Here is a 23,313-nt window from a genome sequence, read left to right as displayed (position 1 = left end):
TGAGAATAGCAATAGTACTTTCTTTATAGGGTTATTTGATAATCAGATGAGGTATGTGTATCTATATAGCAGAGGGGCTAGCATTTAGTACATAATATGTATTAATTTAGTTCAGTTTTTCTGAGTCCAGCAATTTAGAAGATGACAGAAAGATTGTGCTCTGTGTGTGTGTGTGTTTTCATCTTAGAGAGCTGTAAAGACAATGTGTATTTTTTTTAAAGATTTATTTATTTATGCATGCAAGATCTGGTGTACACGCCAGCAGCTAAACAGTGCAGAATGCTCTGTAGTTATTTCAAAACACTTAATTCTCATTCTGGCTAATTTCACTTAACAATATCCCTTCAAGCTCCATGTTGCTGCAAGTGGCATGAGTGTCTTTTTGATCACTCAGTAATATTTCGTTGTCACAAATATGTGGAATATACAGTAACTCAACTAAGAGTCAGATAAAGACAAAATGAAAACTAATCCTTAATAGCTGATTACAGAACTGAAGCATCAAGAAGGGAGGGATCTAGGTGGAAAGTAGAGGTAAGAACAAAGAGGAAAGGAATCACAGTGGTCTATGGCGGTGGAATATGGGTGAGTTGATGGTGGGTGCACAGAGGTGGTGCTACCTAATGGGGACATGCCAATGTTACTTCAATTAAAAAATGGATAAATAAAATATTTAAAGAGCATTTATTTCTCTTTCAAATTTAACACCATTTTTCCATCTACCTTATTATTTTAAAAATAAACAACTTCTGCTCCATTGATTTCCTGCTTACATTTTACTTTTGTTAATTTTTACACCAATTCGGTAGAAAAGCATCATCTTACATTTTGTGATATGGAAAATAAAGTTTAGAGAGTTTAGTAAAACTTTACCAAAATTACATAGCTAGAATGCAATGGAGATAAGATTACTAAGCAGACTTGTCTGGATATAATACTGAGAATCTCTAGGCTATATCATTCTGCCTATAATTCTAATTATTGCCCTCTTTCATAGGAATTATTATGGAGAAAAAATTGGCATCTATTTTGTCTTCCTTGGATTTTACACAGAAATGCTCTCCTTTGCCGCTGTGGTTGGCTTAGCTTGCTTTATTTATGGTTTATTTTCAATGAATAGAAACTTAAGCAGGTAAGAGCAACTGTTGCAACTTCTTCCCTGGCATTTGCTTCAGAATGTCTCTGCATATCAGCAGATAATTGATACTTCTAAAAAAGACCCAAATTCAGTTCAGCATTGATACTTCTAAAAAAGACCCAAATTCAGAGCTTCCTCTCACATAGTGCTTTATAGAAAATCGGTTTTTAACCACCAACTCTGCAGCGTCTGTTACTCAAGCATGACTTGATCTCCTATAGAAATCTCTGCTTCATTACCCCTTCTGATGAGCTGTACAGTTAGGCCAATAAGAACAGCTTTGCATTTTCACCCAAACACACATCACTTTAAAAATAACATTTTTATTCCCTTTAAAAATAAATTCTATTCCCTTTGCAGCAATGAAATCTGTGACCCTGAAGTTGGAGGTCAGATTATCATGTGCCCACTCTGTGATCTAGTGTGTGATTATTGGAGATTAAATACTACATGTTTGGCTTCAAAGGTATGTATGTATATTGATATGCTGAAAAGAATTGGAATTTCCCTCCTTTTGTAATTGATACTAAGTACTCTTTGCAATGTTATTATTGTTTTTACAGTTCTCCCATTTATTTGATAATGAGTCAACAGTGTTCTTTGCAATATTCATGGGAATTTGGGGTGAGTAAATAGCCACATTAAAAAAAAAAAAACTTTTCTCCATGTTATTTGTTAAATGGCCCATCTGAACAACATATTCAGATGACACACCTAATGTACCAAAAGTGATTTTATGTCATTGTGTCTGCTAGTATCCATACACTGATAGAAATCTACATCAGTGGTCTTTATTACTAGTCTTTGGTCCAGAAAGCTCTCTATTAACCATTTGCTCAACTGAGATATAAATTTTTAAACTCCTTATATATTTAACTCATATGTTAATAATCCTTCACATGTATCAGAATTCCCCTTAATTCTGGAAATGTCCCAGTATTTCATCTCATTTGGGAATAAGAAGTGGCATAAATTTGTTTCTACCATCATTTAGGAGAACATTTTTGGAAAAGTAACTCAGCAAGAGAGGCCTAAAGGCTTCTTAAAGATGTCTCAAAATTTGGGAGACTAGGAAAGAATAGAGTTAAAAACACTCTTTAACAAACAAAAATATGTACACTTAAAGGCTGGACAATGGAGCATGGGTAGTCCCTTGTTATCCACAATGAGCAAGATAATAGAAACAACCTAAATGTCCATTGACAGATTGACAGATGAATTGATAAAGAAACTGGTACACATACACACAAAATGAATATACTATTCATCCTTAAAAATAAGAAAATCGGGGCCTCCCCCGTGGCTCAGCAGGTTGAATGCAGCGCTGTAAAGCTGATCACAGCCTCTGCAGCATGGGTTCAACTCCCAACTGACCAGGGAGATACCCACATGGCGCAGCAGACCTCTCCTGCCTTGCCCGCTGCTCCCCTCAGCAACATATTTCAGTAGATCCACCTGTTCTGCTCCCCACTCTGTCTCTAGTGAATTCTCTCACCCTCCTGCACTTCTGGCCTGTACCCCAGTTCCTGTATAAAAATAAATTTAAAAAAAAATAAGAAAATTGTGCAATATGTAACAAGATGGATAAACTATGAAGACATTATGCTCTGTGAAATAAGGCAGGCAGGTACAGAGAAATATTTCATGATTCCATTTATTAGAGGTATCTAAAAATACTCAAATTTATAGAGTCAAATTGGAATGGAGGTTGTTGGGGCTGGGAAGGGGAGTTAATTGTAAGTGCATATGAAGTTTCAAGAGGAAGATGAATTAACTGTAGAGATCTGTTGTACAATATATGTATTGTAGCAAACAATAATGTACAGTAGACTTGAAAGTTGTTAAGAGGGTAATAATAATGTTAAATGTTCTTACCACGATAAAATATTTTTTTAAAAAATGAATAAAATAACACATGAGCAAATGTTTACATGAGTGGATGAACAAATAATAAACTTTAGCAGTCAGGATACATTTGCATTAAAAAAATGATATTAGAAGCAGAGAGACCAATCAATTAAATGACTATGCTAATAGTTAAAGATATCATTAAGATGTTTTAAATGTATAGAGAGAACACTTAATTCTTTACAATTTAGAAAGTAGGGAATTAGAGAAAACATGGAAAGTTGAATCTTTGAGAAATTTATAAGTTAATATTGCTTGATGTTAGTATTATAATTTTAAATATAAATCCAACAGAAAAACATGTATATGTCCATCAAAAGATGTGTACAAGGGGCCTCCCCGGTGGTGCTGTGGTTGAGCACTGGGTTGCGAAGCTGCCTGCAGCCTCTGCAGCGCCGGTTCGATCTCGGCCACCTGGTGAGGGTCCAACATGGAGCGCAGACCTCTCCTGCCGCCTGCTGCTCTCTTCAGCAGTGTATTTCAGTAGATCTGCCTATTCTGCTCCCCACTCTGTCTGTTGTGAATCCTCTCACCCACTGCACCTCTGGCCTACACCCCAGTTCTTGTACGCATAGATAAGTAAATCTTTAAAAAAAGAAAAAGAAAAAAAAAAGTTGTGTACAAGACTATTCAGCAACACTACTTATAGTCATCTTCCTGTCATCCATCCATTCATCCTCTGTCCATCCATGCAACCATCCATCTATCCATCTATGTATGTATGTATGTATGTATGTATGTATGTATGTATGTATCTATCTATCTATCTATCTATCTGTCATCTGTCTATCCATCAATCTATCCTTCCTTCTGTCAAGGGGAGAAGGAAGAAATACATTGTACTTTGGAATGGTTCTTATGTTTTCCTTATATTTCTCTAAGTCTGAGAAGTGTTATAATTACTTGAATATTTTCAGTAAAATATATGCAAACAAAAACTAAATATTAGTAAAAAGTTAAGTTTAGCTATTACTTTAAATTTTCTGAATGTAGGGAGAGTAACATACTTGGAAAAAAATGTTCTTACATGAACTGCTGTCTGAGAAATCATCTTTAATTTTTATATATTCATCATTTCAACATTATTCTATAGTTATTATATAATGTAGTTAATATATTAATATATTAACATTATGCTAGAGTTAATTGTTTTATAATTTTATCATCCAACATAATGGTGGAAGAACCATCATGCAACCAAATAATTTTTAAAGTAAAGAAAAGCTGAGATATTCTCTTACTTTATTTCTCCATCTCTGAGTTTTCATACATTTCTTTTCCTATAGTCACATTGTTTTTGGAATTTTGGAAACAGCGGCAAGCCAAGTTGGAATATGAGTGGGACCTGGTGGACTTTGAAGAGGAACAGCAGCAGCTTCAGCTGAGACCTGAATTTGAGGCTATGTGTAAACACAGGAAAATGAATGCAGTGACTCAGGTATATCAGGGAACTGAAGCCAGCAGTATATCTCAGTGGACACACTGAGCTTGTCTTTCAGATAATGATATATATTCTAATTTGCTTTTAAAATACTCCACAACATACAAATCATATAGACTCTTCCCTTATTTCTAACATATATTTCAAACACATACAAAAGTAGATAGAAAAATATAAGGAATCCAGGATGAATCTATCACCCTGCTTCAAGTAATATTAATTTATGGATAATCTTGGTTCATTTATACACTTACTCTCCCTGTAAGTAGATTATTTTGAAGCAAATCCAAGGCATCTTATCATGAAGTAAATAGTTTTAACAGTGAGTAAAATAAGAGCAAACATGAAATAATGTGTATGCTGTGGACTTTGTATGTAAGTAAATATGCATTAAAATGATACTGCATTAATATGCAAATTTTCTGTAAGTATAATTTGTTTAGTTCCTTTCAATTGATTATAATGAGAAGATCATTGCTTTGGTGTCTAGGATGGGAGAAGTCTAGATTTTGGAATCTTTCACTGATATATCAGCTTTATGTTGTTCATGTTGTTCACTCAGTAATTTGACTTCTTGATAATTTGAATTTTTTTCATGTGAAAATGAAAGGAACTTTGCCTTTAAAGATCAAACTCATATATATTCTAAGATATACTCTGTAATCTCTGTGTTGCCTGATGCTAATAACAGGAAAATAGAATATGTTTGTAACATAATCTCTTCAGTAGAATTCCCTAATCTGTTCTAGACACTATTCCATGGTATACTATTCAAAATTCTTTTCATAGTTTAGGTACTCACAAAATATCTATTGAAGTACATTGAAACATTATTTAAAAATTAGTAAAGGAATCAAGGTAAAGAAACATCTCGGAAAATAGATTTACAGGATGGGTGCTGTTTGAAATTAAGAAGCTATATTAAAGTGATAGTGTCATAATAATGATATGATGTGTATTGGTTCATATTTCATGTAATTAAAAAAAACACACCAAAGCAGTCCTATTGACATTCCAAAAATTATTGACATAAAACAAGATGTACTGAAGTTGACATTTAAAAAAAGTTGAAAAACTATGTGTGTTGATTCACTGTGAATCATCTACTTAGTTTTAATAGTTTTGATTTGGAGAATTTTTGGATTGCAGTACTTCTTCAGTGGTTAAATATACCAGAACTCTCATATTTGAGTCTTTATTGAGAACACATTCAGGCATGCATGAGTACACACATCTGCACACACAAATTGAATACATACACATACATGTCTCATATGTACACATTTACATACATACATGCGTACATATCCTGGTGTTTGAAAAACCTCCTGAACAGAGACTATTCTGCTGATAGAGTTATGTTTGTGTTTAGTCCTCCCTGAAAATCCTTAATACGATATGTAAAATCTTTAGTTTTAGGTACCATTACATGATTTAGATTTCTGCTGATAGCTATTTTTTACTGTATGGCAGTGTCTTTTGATATAGCTGAGAATTTCAGCTAATATAGTTAATATCTTCCACTAGTGGTTTAAAAATCATGGAGTTAGAAAGATTTGGGACTTTCAACTGTGTAAAAGAACACAATTCTATAAATATAATGAAGGCACCTTGTTTAATCATGCAGAGCTACAGAACAATGAAATTCAACTCAGTTCAGTTCATTTCAATTAAAATAAAATTGTAACATCATGAAATAATGTTCACATAAACAGCTGCACTCAGGTTTGAGTTTGGTTCCTGTCTACCACACTCTGAATACCACTCTACTGCAACATTCAGGAAAGAGTTGTATAGATTATATCTCAAATCATGTATAAAATACCTCTTTTAAGAGCCGTGTAAGTTTTTCACTTAAACAGAAGGAACAACTGGTAGACTATGGCTTCCCACGAGCTGCAAGGGTCCTTTTGGGAGGCTTCTACTTTAAATGGGTTTTTGACATTTGACTTACTGCCTAGAGTCCTAACTTAGAGTATAGATTTTTAATTTTGCTGTGATTTCTTCAAAATTATAGGAGATGGAACCTCACATGCCTCTCTGTAATCGTATCCAGTGGTACCTTTTATCAGGAGCTACAGTGACCTTGTGGGTGAGCATTGTTTAAAAACTGGTATATTCTTTTTTTTTAAGATTTATTTATTCATTTTACACAAGAACTGGGGTACAGGCCAGATGCGCGGGAGGGTGAGAGGATTCACCAGAGACAGAGTGGGGAACAGAACAGGCAGACTGACAAAATACACTGCTGAGGGGAGCAACGGGCATGACAGGAGAGGTCTGCCTCACCATGTGGGACCTTCGCCGGCCTGCCAGGATCGAACGAGTGCTGCAGAGGCTGTGGACAGCTTCACAGCATGGCTCTCAACCACCTGCGCCACCAGGGGAGGCCCAAAACTGGTATACTCTTATGGCAAGCATTCATACTATAGTTGTCTCAACAGTTTCATCTGCAATGACTCTTGGTTCCTTCTCCCCTTCCCCTCTCTAATTTTTCATATTTAATTGAGTTCTTATATGAAATTAATTATAATCTACATGGATATGGCTTAATTGAACTTTTGAAAAAGGATTAGGGGAAAGAGAAATGCTTTATCTTAGAGCCTGTCCACCACATATATTTAGACTTTGTGGGCTACAAAATAGTCTCTGGCAGGTGACTGTCTCTATTTTTCTTTAAAATAAAGAGAATATAACCTTTAGAAATATGAAAGCATTCTTGATTCAAGGACTATATAAGAACATACCATTAGCAGGATTTGATTTTCTTACTAATTTTCCAACCCTTGATAGAGAATAGATATAGAAGATAGTCAATGAATGCTTTTGTATTTTATATTCACCCAACTGTATTTCTCATCTCTAACCCGTTTTCTTACCAGTGTTCATTCTCTGCTATCTATGGTGAGAGATGGCTTGGTTCACTTTCCACATGAGAATTGCTAAACTGAGATGAACAGAACATTATGATTAAGATATGTATGCATCACAGAGACACAGAGACCAGTGACTGATTTTTTGTTTCCCTTGTCTAGATGGCCCTTGTCATTGCGTGTATGGTAGCCGTGATTGTATACCGTCTGTCAGTCTTTGCTACGTTTGCCAGCTTCATGGAAAGTGATGAGTCCTTGCAGCAGGTCAGACGTTTCCTCACTCCCCAGTTAACCACTTCACTCACTGGATCATGCCTGAACTTTATTATCATTTTGATCCTGAATTTCTTTTATGAAAAGATATCTGCATGGATTACAAAAATGGGTAAGCTGACCAAATCATTAGTATAACTCTGAAAAAGAGTTGCTGTATATCCATTTTGGTTTTGGTTTTTGTTTTTTTTAAGATATATTTATATATGCATACAAGAGCTGGGGTATAGGCCAGAGATGCGGGGGGGGGTGAGAGGATTCACCAGAGACAGAGTGGGGAACAGAACAGGCAGACTGACTGAAATACACTGTTGAGGGGAGCAGCAGTGGAGACAGGAGAGGTCTGCTGCACCATGTTGGTTGCTCCCTGGCCGGCCGGGGATCGAACTTGTGCTACAGAGGCTGCAGATTGCTTCATAGTGCAGTGCTTAACCCCTTGTGCCACCAGGGAGGCCCCTGTATAACCATTTTGGATTATTTCCCAAGAGGTAATTTTTCAAAGGCATATTTAATTTCATTTTTGCTGTACAGGTTGACCCATAGTCTGGAACTTCAGAATCTTATAATGAAACTGTTTATAATGAAAGTAGGAAGAAAAACTTAAAAAAATAAATTAGGACTCCCTAGATATTTCTGAGTGCTCTTGTCTTTATTCTCTCTTAATGGGACTAGTTGAATCCTGAGTAAAATCCTCTAAGACACAGATAATTTTTTATATCATGCATATGGTTTCTAAAAACTATTTGATTTTTGAAAAACATTGTGAGAAAACAGCACAACCAAGCCCTCCTGAATAAATCTAAAAATTAGAAGCAATTTTCTCTTCAGTTGCTGTGCCTTAGCACCTAGATTATTTTCTCTTGAGAATATTAAAATTTATCAGAATATTACAATTTCTCAAGTTAAGAGAAAAGCTGAAGTGGGGGTAGCGTGGTGGGGTCTAGGTCTCAGATGAAGTGAGAGTTTCAGTGAGAGAATACCAGAACACAGTGGCTTCTGGTCTTGCCCCAAGCAAGTTGAAGGTAAGATCAGAAGCTCAACTCAAGGCCTCAGCTTCTTCTCTTAGTGCTGTCTTGAGAACTCATGACCCTCCTCTAGATGAACACTGGCATGGTGTCCAGTGGCAACCAAAGAAGGGCACAATATTCACTGGGCTTGGAATAACAACTGGGAAGTAACTTCATTAAATACTATCCTCAAATTTTGAGTTCTCTCTCAATTTCAATTATTATTTTTCTGCTAGCAACACACACACACAAAAAAAATCATAGCGAAGAGTACCTAAAATAAAAGCATCTGAAAAAATATAGCTTTCTTCCATGAGAAAGATCACTTGTATTCACACTGGAGATTTTGTAGGACAAACTAAATTTCACTGAAATAGGGGAGTTATCTATGTCTCTAAAATAATATGTTGCTATTTCAGTATTGCTAAAAATGTCATGGATTTGGCTGGATCGATTTATGCTCCCTGGAGAGCATTACCTCAGCAAATCACACAGCCGTTCTCTTAGACTGCGTGGTAGTCTACTCTTTTGTGAAGAAAACCTAATATTTTCTTATCTTTGGAATTCATTAAATGATAGATCGTGATTGGGTGTTTTAAGTAAGGAGAGGGAAAATGTGTACTATTGCTGCCACCACCTAGAGAAATTGCCTTCAGAATTGTTAGAGCCACTTAACCTGTAACAGAAAAGCACAATTTGGTTTGGCAGTCTTCTTTTCCCTTGATGTGAGTTTACTTTGTTTAAGCCTGAATGAAAACAGACAAGAGAGAAGTACAATCGGTTGTCAATATATTAAATGAATATTAAGTTCTTCAGTTTTACATGGTTTTGAATTCCATATTCTGATTTCACAAACCCAAGCAAGTATTTCACCCCTCAGTATGTAATAATGAACACTTCCTAGGATTCTCCTTTCATTAGATCAACAGGTAGCCTAATATAGAGCCTAAAATATCCACAATTACTTAATATTGGGCTGTTATGACTGCAGTGGGGAGAATTTCAACAGGCTCTCAGAATAATATGAATAGATATCTACTTGTACTAAGGAGTGCAACAAGAAGGTACATTATTAAATTTTGTGGGGTTTTTTTTTTTGTTGTTTTTACTTACCAGAGCTTCCTCGAACTTACCAGGAATATGAGAGCAGTCTCACCTTGAAAATGTTCCTGTTTCAGTTTGTCAACTTTTATTCATCCTGCTTCTATGTAGCTTTCTTTAAAGGGAAGTTTGTGGGCTATCCTGGAAAATACACATATTTGTTTAATGTATGGAGAAATGAAGAGGTAAGAATTGTTTGAGAGCGGAGATTTATGGCTTCGATAACTGATTGCTAACAGATGCCCAGAACTAACTCAGGTTTTATCAAGTTGCAAGTCTGAGACACTGTCCACACAGAATATGGGCCTCATAATCCCATCATCTGATAGACTTTCCATATCCTTTGACAAGAAGTCATATTGTGCTTATTGTTTGGTAGTCACATGTAAGCTAAGGAGTGAGACAAGTAAGTTCCATACCTCGAAAGACTTCCTGCAAAGGATGAGTGATTACTTTCTGGAGATATAAAAGTAAGAGTTCTACCATGGGTTATCGAGTTAGACCAGATCATTGGTTTCCAAACCTGACTATGCACCCAAATCACATGGAGAAAATAGTGACTTTCAGTACCAACCCAAACACAAAGATTCACAATTTTCTAAGAATGAGACCCAGAACTCTGTTTTTAATTTAATCTACAGCTAATCTAATGTAGCCAATCTGATACTGGTCACACTTGCGCTTGGAACTATTGAGCTAAATATCCTCTTATGTCCCTTCATTATCCATTCCCACCAAAAGTCTTCAGGTTCTAATTCTCTGTTTTGGGATTTCTTTCATCATTCACTTCCTTTTTCTCTTCTTGCTTCTGACTAGTGTGATACTGGAGGCTGTCTAATAGAGCTGACAACTCAGCTGACTATCATAATGACTGGCAAGCAGATCTTTGGAAACATAAAAGAAGCTATTTATCCGTATGTATGACTTACAAGTTTTGCTTGATTTAAATTACTGTGATTTCCCTAGGAAGAAATTGGGATGGTCCCTTGGCTAACAGATGTTTATATCAACAAAAAAACTTCACTTTTATTCAACAGTCCAGAATGCATTGTGATAATACAGTCTTTTAAATATTCATTTCTATTGCTTAACTAAGGTTGAGGGAGAGGTTGAGGAGATTCTACTAAGAAAAATAAATATCATCTCTGTAGATTATTCTAAATGTTGCATACTATTTTTGAACACTACAAATACTCATCTTGTGAGCATATCTAGGCACAAAAATTGGCCAAGAATGCAGTGCCGGTGCATGAAGGGATTGCTCTCTGCTCCAAACACATAGCAATAATGAAAACATTAAAGAGAAAACCAAGCTGGCAGTTAATCTCAAATATAAAATGAACATTCTCATAGCTCAAAAAGGAAAGAATTACAAACCTTGATCTTCTAGGAATCCTAATTAGGAAATGACAGTATCCGGGTTTAGCACCTGCAGTATTAAGTGCACTAAAAGTGCTCCACTTAAGACAGGAGAAAGACTAGTTCAGCTGTACTTGAACCAGGGACTGGGAGAACTTATTCATGAAAGAAGTTTGAAAATACGTCCAACCTGTAGTGCTCCTGGAGTTCTGTTTCATGTGCTAACAAAGGAAAATCATAGATTTCTCTTTTCAGACAGTATTTGTTATACAACATTGTGAATATTTACACAAAGAAATAACTACAAATTGTTATTTTAAGACTGACCTCTATATTGGGAACCCACAGTCTGGCAGAGTGGAAACAATCCCCTAAAACAAGAGATAGAATAAATATAAGGAGAGAAGAAAGAGACAGGCAGACAGGAGCAAAAAAGAAAACAAAAGACAGGGAAATAAAAGAAAGTATGCAAGAGAGCGGCAAAAAGAAAAAGAACAAGTAAAATCCATTATACAAAATGAAAATTTAATATTCATGATGAAATTTAATGCTACAAAGATTGCTAACAAAATCTTTGTGTACAAAGCTAATTTGCCTAAATTATTCTGGCAAAGGCTGAAAACATAAGAGGATATTTATCATTAAACAATTCAGGGAATAATTTAAATTAAAAGCAGATACAAAAACAAGCACAAATTAATATGAAAAATGATTTTACATAAATAAAAATAACACTTTAAAAAATACAATACCTGGGATCAATTAAAGACTGAATACAGTTAAAAACTGAATTAGTGAACTGGAAAATAGTACTGAGAAATTCATATTTTGTACAATACAACTGAGAGGCAGTGAGATTTAAAAAAGTTAAAGTGACACGAGTCTGTATTGAGAGGCTTCCTTATTAATGAACTACTAGTACTTCTAGAAAAAAACAACTGAGTAGTGGTAAAGGAAAAATTACTGGGTTGTTGGAAAAGCCATGACACATTTTGAAAACAAAAAATACACATCATGACTTTTCTGACAACCCAGTATTTAAATAGATACTTGTTGAAATTTTTCCAAAAATTAAGAAAAATCTGAGTCCCAAAAGTTAAAGTGAATTTTGCATATGAAGCAAGATAAATAAAATCAAACCCACCCCCAACTACATTGTGCTGAAACTGTAGAACATTAGAGATAAACTAACAATATTAAAGTCTTTCAGAAAAAGGAGTATCATCTATGCACTCACGGATTTCTCACTAATAGCAGTAAATGCAAAAGACAGCAGAGTATTTCAAATCTCTGTGTTATGGGGGGAAAAAAACCTATATTTTTTTAATTAATTGATGTATTTTCTTATATCATTGTTCTCCCTTCAGGTATAGTCTCTGTAGTTCTCCCACCACCATATATAGCATCTGTGAACTGCCACCATAGTCCCTTTATGCTCTTCCCTCCTCTATCTTAATCCCTCCTCTTCTTCTCTCTTGCTGTATGCCTCAAGTCTATGGTCGGTTTGCAAGTTTTGTCTATTTTATGACCCTTTGTTCGGTTTTCCTTTGTTCTGCCTGTAAGTGAAACCATTCAATATTTTTCTTTTTCCTTCTGACTAATTTCACTTAGCCCAATACCTTCCAACTCCACCCATGGTGCTGCAAATGGCATGTGTTTATTTTTTTTGTTTGTTTGTTTTGACCACTGTGTAGTATCCCCTTATGTATATATGCCGCATCTTCTTGATCCATTTTTTCAATCTGAAAAAAAAAAACCTAGATTTTGACTTCGATATTAGTGGTAGTCATAGCTCACCTCTCTCTGTGAGCTTAAGTTACTTTACTTCTCTCATTGCCGATTTCTAGATTCAACATTCTATTTCTCTGACCACTTTCTTTTTTTTTTTTATTTTTATAAATTTTATTGTTATATTCCCCATACAATTGCAGCCCCCCCATTCTGACCCCAATCCCTCCCCTCCCGCCCCCGCCCCCCTAAAAGTGTCTCTGGTTCATAGTTTTTTGTTGATTTTGATTTTCACTTTCTTATAGTTATTCATTTTCCTGGTCCCTTATTTAAGTTTTCTAGATTCCTGCTATGAGTGAGACCATCCGGTATTTTTCTTTTTCTTTTTGGCTTATTTCGCTGAGCATGATCCCTTCCAGCGCCATCCATGTTGCTGCAAATTGCATGTGTTTATCTTTTTTGAATGCTGAGTAATATTCCATGGTATATATGTACCACATCTTCTTGATCCAGTCATCTATTTTTGGGCATTTGGGTTGTTTCCAAAGCTTAGCTATTGTAAACAGTGCTGCTATAAACATAGGGGTGCAGGTGTTCTTTGGAATTGATGTTTCTGTGTCCTTTGGGTAAATACCTAGGAGTGGAATTGCTGGATCATATGGAAGCTCTATGTTTAGTAGGTCCAGAAATCTCCACACAGCTTTCGACAGTGGTTGGACCAGTTTGCATTCCCACCAACAGTGCAGAAGAGTTCCTTTTTCTCCACACCCTCGCCAACATTTGTTGTTGCTAGTTTTTTTAATATGTGCCATTCTCACTGGTGTAAGATGGTATCTCATGGTAGTTTTGATTTGCATTTCCCTGATGACAAGTGATGTTGAACATTTTTTCATATGCCTGTTGGCCATTTGCATTTCCTCTTCAGAGAAGTTTCTTTTTAGCTCTTCTGCCCATTTTTTGACTGGATTATTTTCTTTGTTGTTGCTGAGTCTCATCAGCTCTTTGCAGATTTTTGTGATCAGTCCTTTATCATTAGTGTTGGGTGCAAAAATGTTCTCCCAGTTGGTGGGGTTTCTCTTTGTTTTTGTTATTGTCTCTTTTGCTGTGCAAAAGCTCTTTAATTTGATGTAGTCCCAGCTGTTTATCTTTGCCTTCACTATCACTGCTTTGGGTGATGTGTCTGTAAAGATGTCTTTGATGTGCAAATCACATAGTGTTTTGCCTATATTTCCTTCTATATATTTTATGGTTTCAGGTCTTATGTCTAGTTCTTTAATCCATTTTGAGTTGATTTTTGTGTATGGTGTGAGGTGGTGGGCAAGCTTCATTCTTTTGCATGTAGCGACCCAGTTTTCCCAGCACCATTTATTGAACAAACTTTCTTTGCTCCAATGCATATTCTTTGCTCCTTTGTCAAAGATTAGTTGACCATAAATCTGTGGGTTTATTTCTGGATTTTCTATTCGATTCCATTGGTCTGTATGTCTGTTCTTGTTCCAATACCATGCAGTTTTGATGATTATGGCTTTGTAGTATAGTTTGAAGTCTGGGAGTGTGATGCCTCCATTCCCTTCTTTTTTTTTCAGGAGAGCTTTGGCTATTCGGGGTTTTTTGTGATTCCATATGAATTTCATCAATAATTGTTCTATTTCTTTGAAGAATGACATTGAAATTTTGATTGGAATAGCATTGAATCTGTATATTGCTTTTGGAAGGATGGCCATTTTAATAATGTTTATTCTTCCAATCCATGAGCAGGGGATGTCTCTCCATTTCTTTGTGTCTTCTTCTATTTCTTTTAACAGTGTTTTATAGTTTTCTTTGTATAGGTCCTTTACCTCTTTTGTTAGATTTATTCCCAAATATTTGATTTTTTTTGTTTCAATAGCAAAAGGGATGGTCTTTTTGATTTCTTCTTCTTCAGATTTATTGTTTGTGTATAGGAAGGCTACTGACTTTTGCGTGTTGATTTTGTATCCTGCCACTTTACTGAACTGATTGATGAGTTCAATTAGCTTTTCTGTGGAGTTTTTGGGGTTCTCTATGTATAATATCATATCGTCTGCAAATAGTGATAGTTTGACTTCTTCTTTTCCTATTTGGATTCCTTGGATGTCTTTCTCTTGTCTTATTGCCCTGGCTAAGACTTCCAGTATTATATTGAAAAGCAATGGTGAGAGTGGACATCCTTGTCTTGTTCCAGATCTTAATGGAATTGCTTTCAGCTTTTCACCATTGAGAATGATACTGGCTGTTGGCTTGTCATAGATGGCCTTTATGATGTTGAGGTATGTTCCTTGTATCCCAAGAATTTCAAGGGCTTTTATCATGAATGGGTGTTGCACTTTGTCGAAAGCTTTCTCAGCATCTATTGATATTATCATATGGTTTTTATATTTCTTTTTGTTGATGTGTTGGATAACGTTGATTGATTTTCGGATGTTAAACCATCCTTGTGCCCCTGGAATGAATCCAACTTGGTCGTGGTGAATTATCTTATGGATACATTGTTGGATTCTGATAGCTAAAATTTTATTGAGGATTTTTGCATCAGTGTTCATTAGGGAGATTGGCCTGTAGTTTTCCTTTTTTGTGTTGTCCTTGTTCGGTTTTGGTATTAGTGTAATGTTGGCTTCATAAAACGTGTTTGGTATTGTCCCTTCCTTCTCAATTTTTTGGAAGATTTTGTGAAGGATAGGCACTAATTCGTCTCTGAATGTTTGGTAGAATTCATTTGTAAATCCATCAGGTCCTGGGCTTTTGTTTTTGGGGAGGTTTTTTATTACCATTTCAATTTCGCTAATTGTAATTGTCTGACCACTTTCTTTTTAACTCTATTTCATATGTTTACTTTTATCATTTTCAACAGCATGATGCTGAACTGGTGGAGACGCCGAAAAGCTCGAACCAATTCTGAAAAGCTGTATAGTCGATGGGAGCAGGATAATGACCTTGAATGTTTTGGATCTCTTGCACTTTTCTATGAGTACTTGGAAACAGGTAACTTTCAACCACTGCTTTGAACCATAATCAAATTGAGTAAAATAAATGTTTTTTCAATTCTTAACATTGCTTTCTTCCTTGTATATCGTAGGTTCATTGGCCAGTGGATGAAAATATAGAGACTGTTATTCAATACTGGTTCAGTATTTATAATTCCCACCAGGTAGAATGCAAAATGAAGTTTAGCTCCAAAGCACTAGTCTTAGAGGATTTTTCAATCAACTGAATGTTAATATTGTTGAACCAAATAAAATAGCTATCAATTCTTAAATCTGTCATAAACTACCATAGACAGTTTTCTCATTTTGTTTGTCTTAATAGCAACTAAGAGAGTAGAGTCAGTTGAAAACCATTTCCAGAGTCTTGCATACATTTAGTGTGTATCCTTTATTTCCAGACCGAAAAGAAGAAAACTAACAACAGCTGTGTAAGGGAAACCCAAAGTGAATGTAAGGAACACAAAAGGACATACTAAGGACTAAAGACTGGATATACTAAAGACTGAACATTGAGGATATACTAAAGATTGAGGCAAAATTTTAGGAGAGAGAATGATGGGTATTACTTGTATAGTCCGCTCAGAGTGTTCCCTCTTAAGTGACCTCTGCTTCTCTTATGGAAGAAAAAAGAACAATTTTCTTAACTTATTCTCAAGGCCCATAAAATTATGGTGGAATAAATGAGATGACCTGGTATTGGTAATCAGTCTCCACTGATATATTCATAGATATATAGAAAGAAGTTTGCCTCATATAGCTGGTTGTAAAATTAGGTCCTTTTTTCATTGAGGTTATAAGATTATAATTTGTAATTAATTGCAAAAATTTCAAAGTAATTTTTGCATTAATGCATCATAGATTATCATTGAAGTTGAGATGAAATCAAGGTTTCCTAACAAGATTAGCTACCATTTATTGAGAGACAACTCAGTATGATTCTGGATGTTCTGCACAAATTATTCCTAATCTTAAACATTGTACAGAGTAGTCATTATCTGCTGCATTTTATTTATTTTTTTAGACTCTCAAATATTTATTGATTTTTTTTAAATAATAAATTTTATTTTTATATTCCCCCATACAATTGCAAACGCCCCATTCTGACCCCAATCCCTCTCCTCCCGCCCCCCACCCCCCAAAAAGTGTCTCTGGTTCATAGTTTTTTGTTGATTTTGATTTTCACTTTCTTATATTCATTTTCCTGGTCCCTTATTTAAGTTTTCTAGATTCCTGCTATGAGTGAGACCATCCAGTATTTTTCTTTTTCTTTTTGGCTTATTTCGCTGAGCATGATCCCTTCCAGCGCCATCCATGTTGCTGCAAATTGCATGTGTTTATCTTTTTTGAATGCTGAGTAATATTCCATGGTATATATGTACCACATCTTCTTGATCCAGTCATCTATTTTTGGGCATTTGGGCTGTTTCCAAAGCTTAGCTATTGTAAACAGTGCTGCTATAAACATAGGGGTGCAGGTGTTCTTTGGAATTGATGTTTCTGTGTCTTTTGGGTAAATACCTAGGAGTGGAATTGCTGGATCATATGGAAGCTCTATGTTTAGTAGGTCCAGAAATCTCCACACAGCTCTCCATAGTGGTTGAACCAGTTTGCACTCCCACCAACAGTGCAGAAGAGTTCCTTTTTCTCCACACCCTCGCCAACATTTGTTGTTGCTAGTTTTTTTAATATGTGCCATTCTCACTGGTGTAAGATGGTATCTCATGGTAGTTTTGATTTGCATTTCCCTGATTACAAGTGATGTTGAACATTTTTTCATATGCCTGTTGGCCATTTGCATTTCTTCTTCAGAGAGTTTCTTTTTAGCTCTTCTGCCCATTTTTTGACTGGATTATTTTCTTTGTTGTTGCTGAGTTTCATCAGCTCTTTGCAGATTTTTGTGATCAGTCCTTTATCATTAGTGTTGGGTGCAAAAATGTTCTCCCAGTTGGTGGGGTTTCTCTTTGTTTTTGTTATTGTCTCTTTTGCTGTGCAGAAGCTCTTTAATTTGATGTAGTCCCAGCTGTTTATCTTTGCCTTCACTATCACTGCTTTGGGTGATGTGTCTGTAAAGATGTCTTTGATGTGCAAATCCCGTAGTGTTTCGCCTATATTTCCTTCTATGTATTTTATGGTTTCAGGTCTTATGTCTAGTACTTTAATCCATTTTGAGTTGATTTTTGTGTATGGTGTGAGGTAGTGGTCAAGCTTCATTCTTTTGCATGTAGCGACCCAGTTTTCCCAGCACCATTTATTGAACAAACTTTCTTTGCTCTAATGCATTATCTGCTGCATTTTATTTTTGAGGGTACTGATGCTTGAATAAGTTAATTAATTTACCATGAACACAGAGTTTTTAGGTAGATATCTGGGATTTGAACATAGAAAGTTCAAGTTCAAGTCTCTCATCTTTCACTGCTATTTCATTTGGTAGGTTCTTCAAATCTGCAATAATGCTTTTTCTCTTAAGACTTTTAGTTGACTGTACTTTTATATGGTGGCTTTTGGAAGCCTACAAATGAATCAGACATTTTTCCTGATCTCAAAATGTACTTATACAAGACAGGAAAACTTGATTTTCCCACTAATATACCAAAGCCAGTGTAAATAAAGGCCACACCAGCATAGACCTAAACACAGCTCCTAATGTAAAGCAAAGAAGAATCAATGTTTTCTTCAAGTAAGCATCTCTCTAAAAACAAAAAAAAATACACACACACACACACACACACACACACACACGGAACTGAGTTCTCATGCCCAAATGTCACCTTCCTATTATAATAAGCAAATAAATAAGCAAATAAGTCACTATGCTTCCAAATTCGAGGAGGAAGTGGGTAGATGCAAAGAGGTCTAGAATGTTGTGGTTGGTGCTAGTTCCTCCAAAATGAAGGAAGTCGCAGAGGGTGGGCAATGTTTCCCCCGTTCACGGCTAAAATAATGAGTTGATGAATTTTTCTTTTTTCCCCCACAGTGATCCAATTTGGATTTGTTACATTATTTGTGGCCTCCTTTCCTCTGGCTCCTCTTCTTGCTCTCTTGAATAATATTATAGAGATCCGAGTGGATGCCTGGAAACTTACTACTCAGTACAGGAGACCTGTAGCGGCTAAAGCCCATAGCATAGGTGTTTGGCAAGACATTCTTAATGGAATGGCTATCCTTTCTGTTGCGACTAATGTAAGTGCACTTATTTTGGTAGGGTGACTTGAAATTTTATTTTATTTTCTTGGGAATGGGAAAATGCGAATGTTGTTTAACTCAGTCTTTATTACATTAATTTCATCATGGTGACATTTCCTAAAGATAGGATATCCCCAACTTTTATGCATTAAGCAATATAGAGAAATCTATGACATTCAAACTCTTAGAAATACAAGGATAATTGTAATCATGTTCATTAAAATACCATGACACAGTTTCATAACGTGTCAAAGTAGACAGAAAAATAAGCCATGGCCTGAAGGACTTGAATAATACAATCAAAACTTGCTTATATGTAAAGTTATATACTACAAACAGAATGCACAAAATTTACCTGTTATGTCTTGAGCACTTATTAAAAATGATGATGACATAAATTTCCCAGGGCACAAATTCCATAATCATATTTGCCTATAATAATGGTTTGAAAATTGAAGTCAATTCATACCAGAAAATATAACTCTTAACATTAACCCTTTAAATAAGCTTTATTGAATAAGATGAAACAAACTGAAATTATATAGAAAGCTTAATTAAAATGAAAATCTATAGGAGTCACCTCAAACCACAAATCCCTAGTGATCAATGTTTTTATTATTAAAAATTAAGATTGAAAAACCTGAGATGAGAATGTAACTTAAGAAACTAAGAAAAATATATAATTAACCAAGAGAAAGTAGTAAAAATTAATAAAGAAATAATCAAAATAGAAAACAAATAATAATCAACATAATTGCTAAATAAGTCAAGTGTGTTTCTTAAAAATACAAGTAAAGTAAGCAAACCCTAGAAAATCTCAAACAAGAAAAAAAAAGAGTTACAAGAGACAGGGAAAAAAATATGAGAAAATGCTTATATATGTATTTATTCCAGTAAAGTTTTAAATGTATTTGAAATTGCCACTTTTTTAGAAAATTATATCTGCCAAAATTTACCCTGTGAGAGAAAATATGAATGGACCAGTAGCTAAAGAAGTAATAGTCAAAGTTTTTTAAAGTTTGCCACTGAAATCGTAGATGGTGGAGTCAGATAGTTTTTAAATGGCTCATCTATTGTAAAGGAAATGTGCTATTTATACTATTCCAGATATTGGGAAAGTATGGGGAAAGACCACTCCTTTGGAATCAAATGTTAAAATTAATTGCATCAAACTGTGGGAAATCTATCAGCATATGATCTATCATCTCTCATGTCCTCCCTGCTAACCTTAAACACACACACACACACACACTTAGTTTATGGAGTTAGACCAGGTAAGTAAATTTGGTGAAGGATAGTAGATCTATGCATGAAACAATAAAAAATGAAAGCATTAGTAAGACATGGTGAAAAGAGCATGATGGAATACATTAATTTAGTTACAATTTTCACTTTAGTCACACTACATAACCATGTTGTATTGCTAATCGTGTACTGTAAGGTTAACTGTTTCATAGCTTAGCCCAAAGACTTTTATATTAACATGATTTGTATTAGCACTTTAGTCATTTTGCATCCATGTGGCACATAAAACTAAGAGATAATCAACATTTAAAAAATGAGATTGTTAGTTCACTATCTCGACTTCTTTGTCCTTCAGGCTTTTATTGTTGCATTTACATCGGACATCATTCACCGCTTAGTTTACTACTATGCCTATTCAACAAATACCAGCGAACCTATGAAAGGATATGTCAATAACAGCCTGTCAGTATTCCTGATAGCTGATTTTCCTGAACGCAGTGCACCTACAGGGAAACGAGATTTCACTACTTGCAGGTTTCCTTTTTTATCGTTTTTAATTTCTCCATTTAAATATATTTCTTAAGTTCTCTATTTATTGTCTTACAATGTAAAGAATTTATTTGGGAGTAAAAATCCTGGATAAAGTGCACCATTTTTAGAATTTACACCTTGTATGATTTTTGAATTGGAAAGGTAGAATTTCCAAAAATAAGAGAAAAAATAATGTCGATTTTGTATTGGTTCTTATTTTTTAAATTTATTAGAAAGATTTTTCCACCAGCATTTTTTGGGACCATTGGTCCCAAGTTGTGATATTGCAGTCATACAGCGTGAGCAGATTACATATGCATTTATCCTACTTGGATTTGACTGTGTGTCCTTGAAAAGAGAAAGTGAGAGAGAAACATCAATGTGATTAATTCACCAGCCATCCTATTTAAGATTTTTCCTATGCAAGAAAGGGTGAAGGTTTTTGTATCTCATGTACTATGAGGCTATTTTTACTCTCAAAATTAAATTTTATGTGTGTATATAAATATACACATATATACATGATATGTATACATGATATATGTACATATATGTGGTATATGTGCACACAAATTTATTTCACAAGTGTGTCAGATTTCTTAATGCCATGACTTCCTAACTGGAGTAAATCTTTGAGGAATGTAACTATCTAGCAACCCTTTTAGAAAACAATGAGCTCACAACAGTTGAGCACTTAGAAAATCCAGAAGAATAGTAAGGAAAACAAAACAGTGCAGTGTCTGTTAAGCCAAGAGAAAATAGTTTCAAGAAAATAAAAATGGTCAACAATATCAATTTCTATTCTTGAAATATCAAATTAGGTGAGGATTTAAATTCATCTTCAATTTTATGACAGGAGACAATTGATTTAGTGTAGTGAGTGGATAGAACTAAATGTGTTAAGGAGTAGGAAGAGAGGAATAGACATAGCAAATTTTGCTAACTGGAGTAATTCATCTTTGAAGGCAAGGAGAGAAATTTCAGTTGTGTCTCCTGCTAAAGCCATATTATACACAAGTAAAATATAGCTAACCATTTATCTGTACAAGAAAAGTAAATGTTTCACAATTGCAACTACCTTCTTGTGATTTGAATTTTGTGATTAACTGAAAGGATGAAGAAATATAATTTATGCTAGGGCTCTATTTGAAGCATTAACTAACTTTTTGCATTTACTTTTGTTTTCCAGGTATAGAGATTACAGATATCCTCCTGATCACGATCAGAAATATTTTCATAATATGCAGTTCTGGCACGTCCTTGCTGCCAAGATGACCTTCATCATAGTTATGGAAGTAAGTCTTTCCTAAAGGTAACTGCTCAGGTTATAAGCTTTGTATGCATACAGGAGAAATGTCACTTGTGTTTCTCTGTAGGGTGATAATAGAGAGAGGATACCTTTTTATTTAAGACCTACTAATTTTTGATATCAGTAGTTTTAATTTTACGGACTAGTTATCTTCCCCAGAGAACAATTCTCCAACCTCTGTCTTTTGAGTCCTTAAATGGCAGTCTATAGCCTCAGAGCTTAGCAATGCAAAAGAGACTAGGAGAATCTCACGATTCACTTTGTTGCCCTGTTCTGAATATGGGGCTGCCCTCCATCCTTCGCTATGGCTGACACCCCTGAATCCAAAATTTCTGGTTTAATTTAATTTCCAGGATGGGGACCATATCTTGTTTTTCTTGCACCTCCTGTGTCAAACAGTTTATGGAAGAAATGAAATGATTTGTAAGAACTTCCTACTGGACACTTGGCAATTCTAACAATGCTTCTGATATTCTTTTGTTTCCTCCAGCACATTGTGTTTTTAGTCAAATTTTTGTTGGCCTGGATGATCCCTGATGTTCCAAAAGATGTTCGGGACAGAATCAAGAGAGAAAAGTTAACGACCATCAAGATTCTCCATGACTTTGAGCTTAACAAATTAAAAGAGAACTTGAACGTTAGCTCTGCTGAATTTGACAAGGCAGTCATGATTCAGGAAAACAGTGTCCAACTGAGTCAATCAGTAATGTATTCATCATCATGAGCAAGGAGCTGGCTGCCTATCTGGCATCACAGTCTTCCTTGAGTTTAGGGCCAGAGGCCAGTAGCCTTGTGTCAATTTCTTTTTTAACTCAAAGTTTTTTACACTTTTATAGAGGCCGATTTTGTAGAGTTGAAAAGAGTATGACTTTTCTGTTGTCTTGGCTAGAACCTCCCCAGGCATTGCTTCCCGGGGTTCTATAAATGATTGTTAAGAATTTATGTGGAAACAGAATATTGGAAAATCATGGAGTGTTGCAGTTTAGAATGAAACATCACTTGAGCCATCCTATCATCTTCCAGTGAGTCTGCACATTCTCATGGCCTTCTATTGGGGTGGTGTATATTTCCTTCCCACTAAGGAAAACATTGGGGCAAAAAGAAATAAGAGGCCTATTAAGTCATATATTTCCTGCCATTTTAGACCATGCAAATTGAAAAACTAAAATCAGATGACATGAGAAAATTCACACATTAAAAATATTGGATAACTAT

General features: G+C 35.2%; 1 protein-coding gene across 1 annotated transcript in view; it reads left to right on the top strand.

Moving 5' to 3' along the window:
* The window catches only part of ANO5 (anoctamin 5), a gene marked incomplete at its 3' end in the record, with an annotated part of 38,702 nt that extends 15,880 nt beyond the window's left edge, over positions 1-22,822 (top strand). The window contains exons 8-20 of the mRNA XM_084237304.1: positions 998-1,132; positions 1,499-1,604; positions 1,702-1,762; positions 4,333-4,484; positions 6,505-6,579; positions 7,523-7,745; positions 9,757-9,926; positions 10,558-10,655; positions 15,698-15,828; positions 18,805-19,010; positions 20,614-20,792; positions 21,979-22,084; positions 22,589-22,822. Of these exons, the coding sequence (XP_084093430.1) occupies positions 998-1,132; positions 1,499-1,604; positions 1,702-1,762; positions 4,333-4,484; positions 6,505-6,579; positions 7,523-7,745; positions 9,757-9,926; positions 10,558-10,655; positions 15,698-15,828; positions 18,805-19,010; positions 20,614-20,792; positions 21,979-22,084; positions 22,589-22,822 (1,876 nt within the window). The remainder of the gene's footprint in view (positions 1-997; positions 1,133-1,498; positions 1,605-1,701; positions 1,763-4,332; positions 4,485-6,504; positions 6,580-7,522; positions 7,746-9,756; positions 9,927-10,557; positions 10,656-15,697; positions 15,829-18,804; positions 19,011-20,613; positions 20,793-21,978; positions 22,085-22,588) is intronic.
* Positions 22,823-23,313: the final 491 nt, after the last annotated feature.

This window comes from Talpa europaea (genome assembly GCF_964194135.1).
Source record: "Talpa europaea genome assembly, chromosome: 1".
Taxonomy (NCBI): Eukaryota; Metazoa; Chordata; class Mammalia; order Eulipotyphla; family Talpidae; genus Talpa; species Talpa europaea.
Note: the sequence above shows the minus strand (reverse complement) of the source record. Positions and strands in the feature narration are given on the sequence as shown.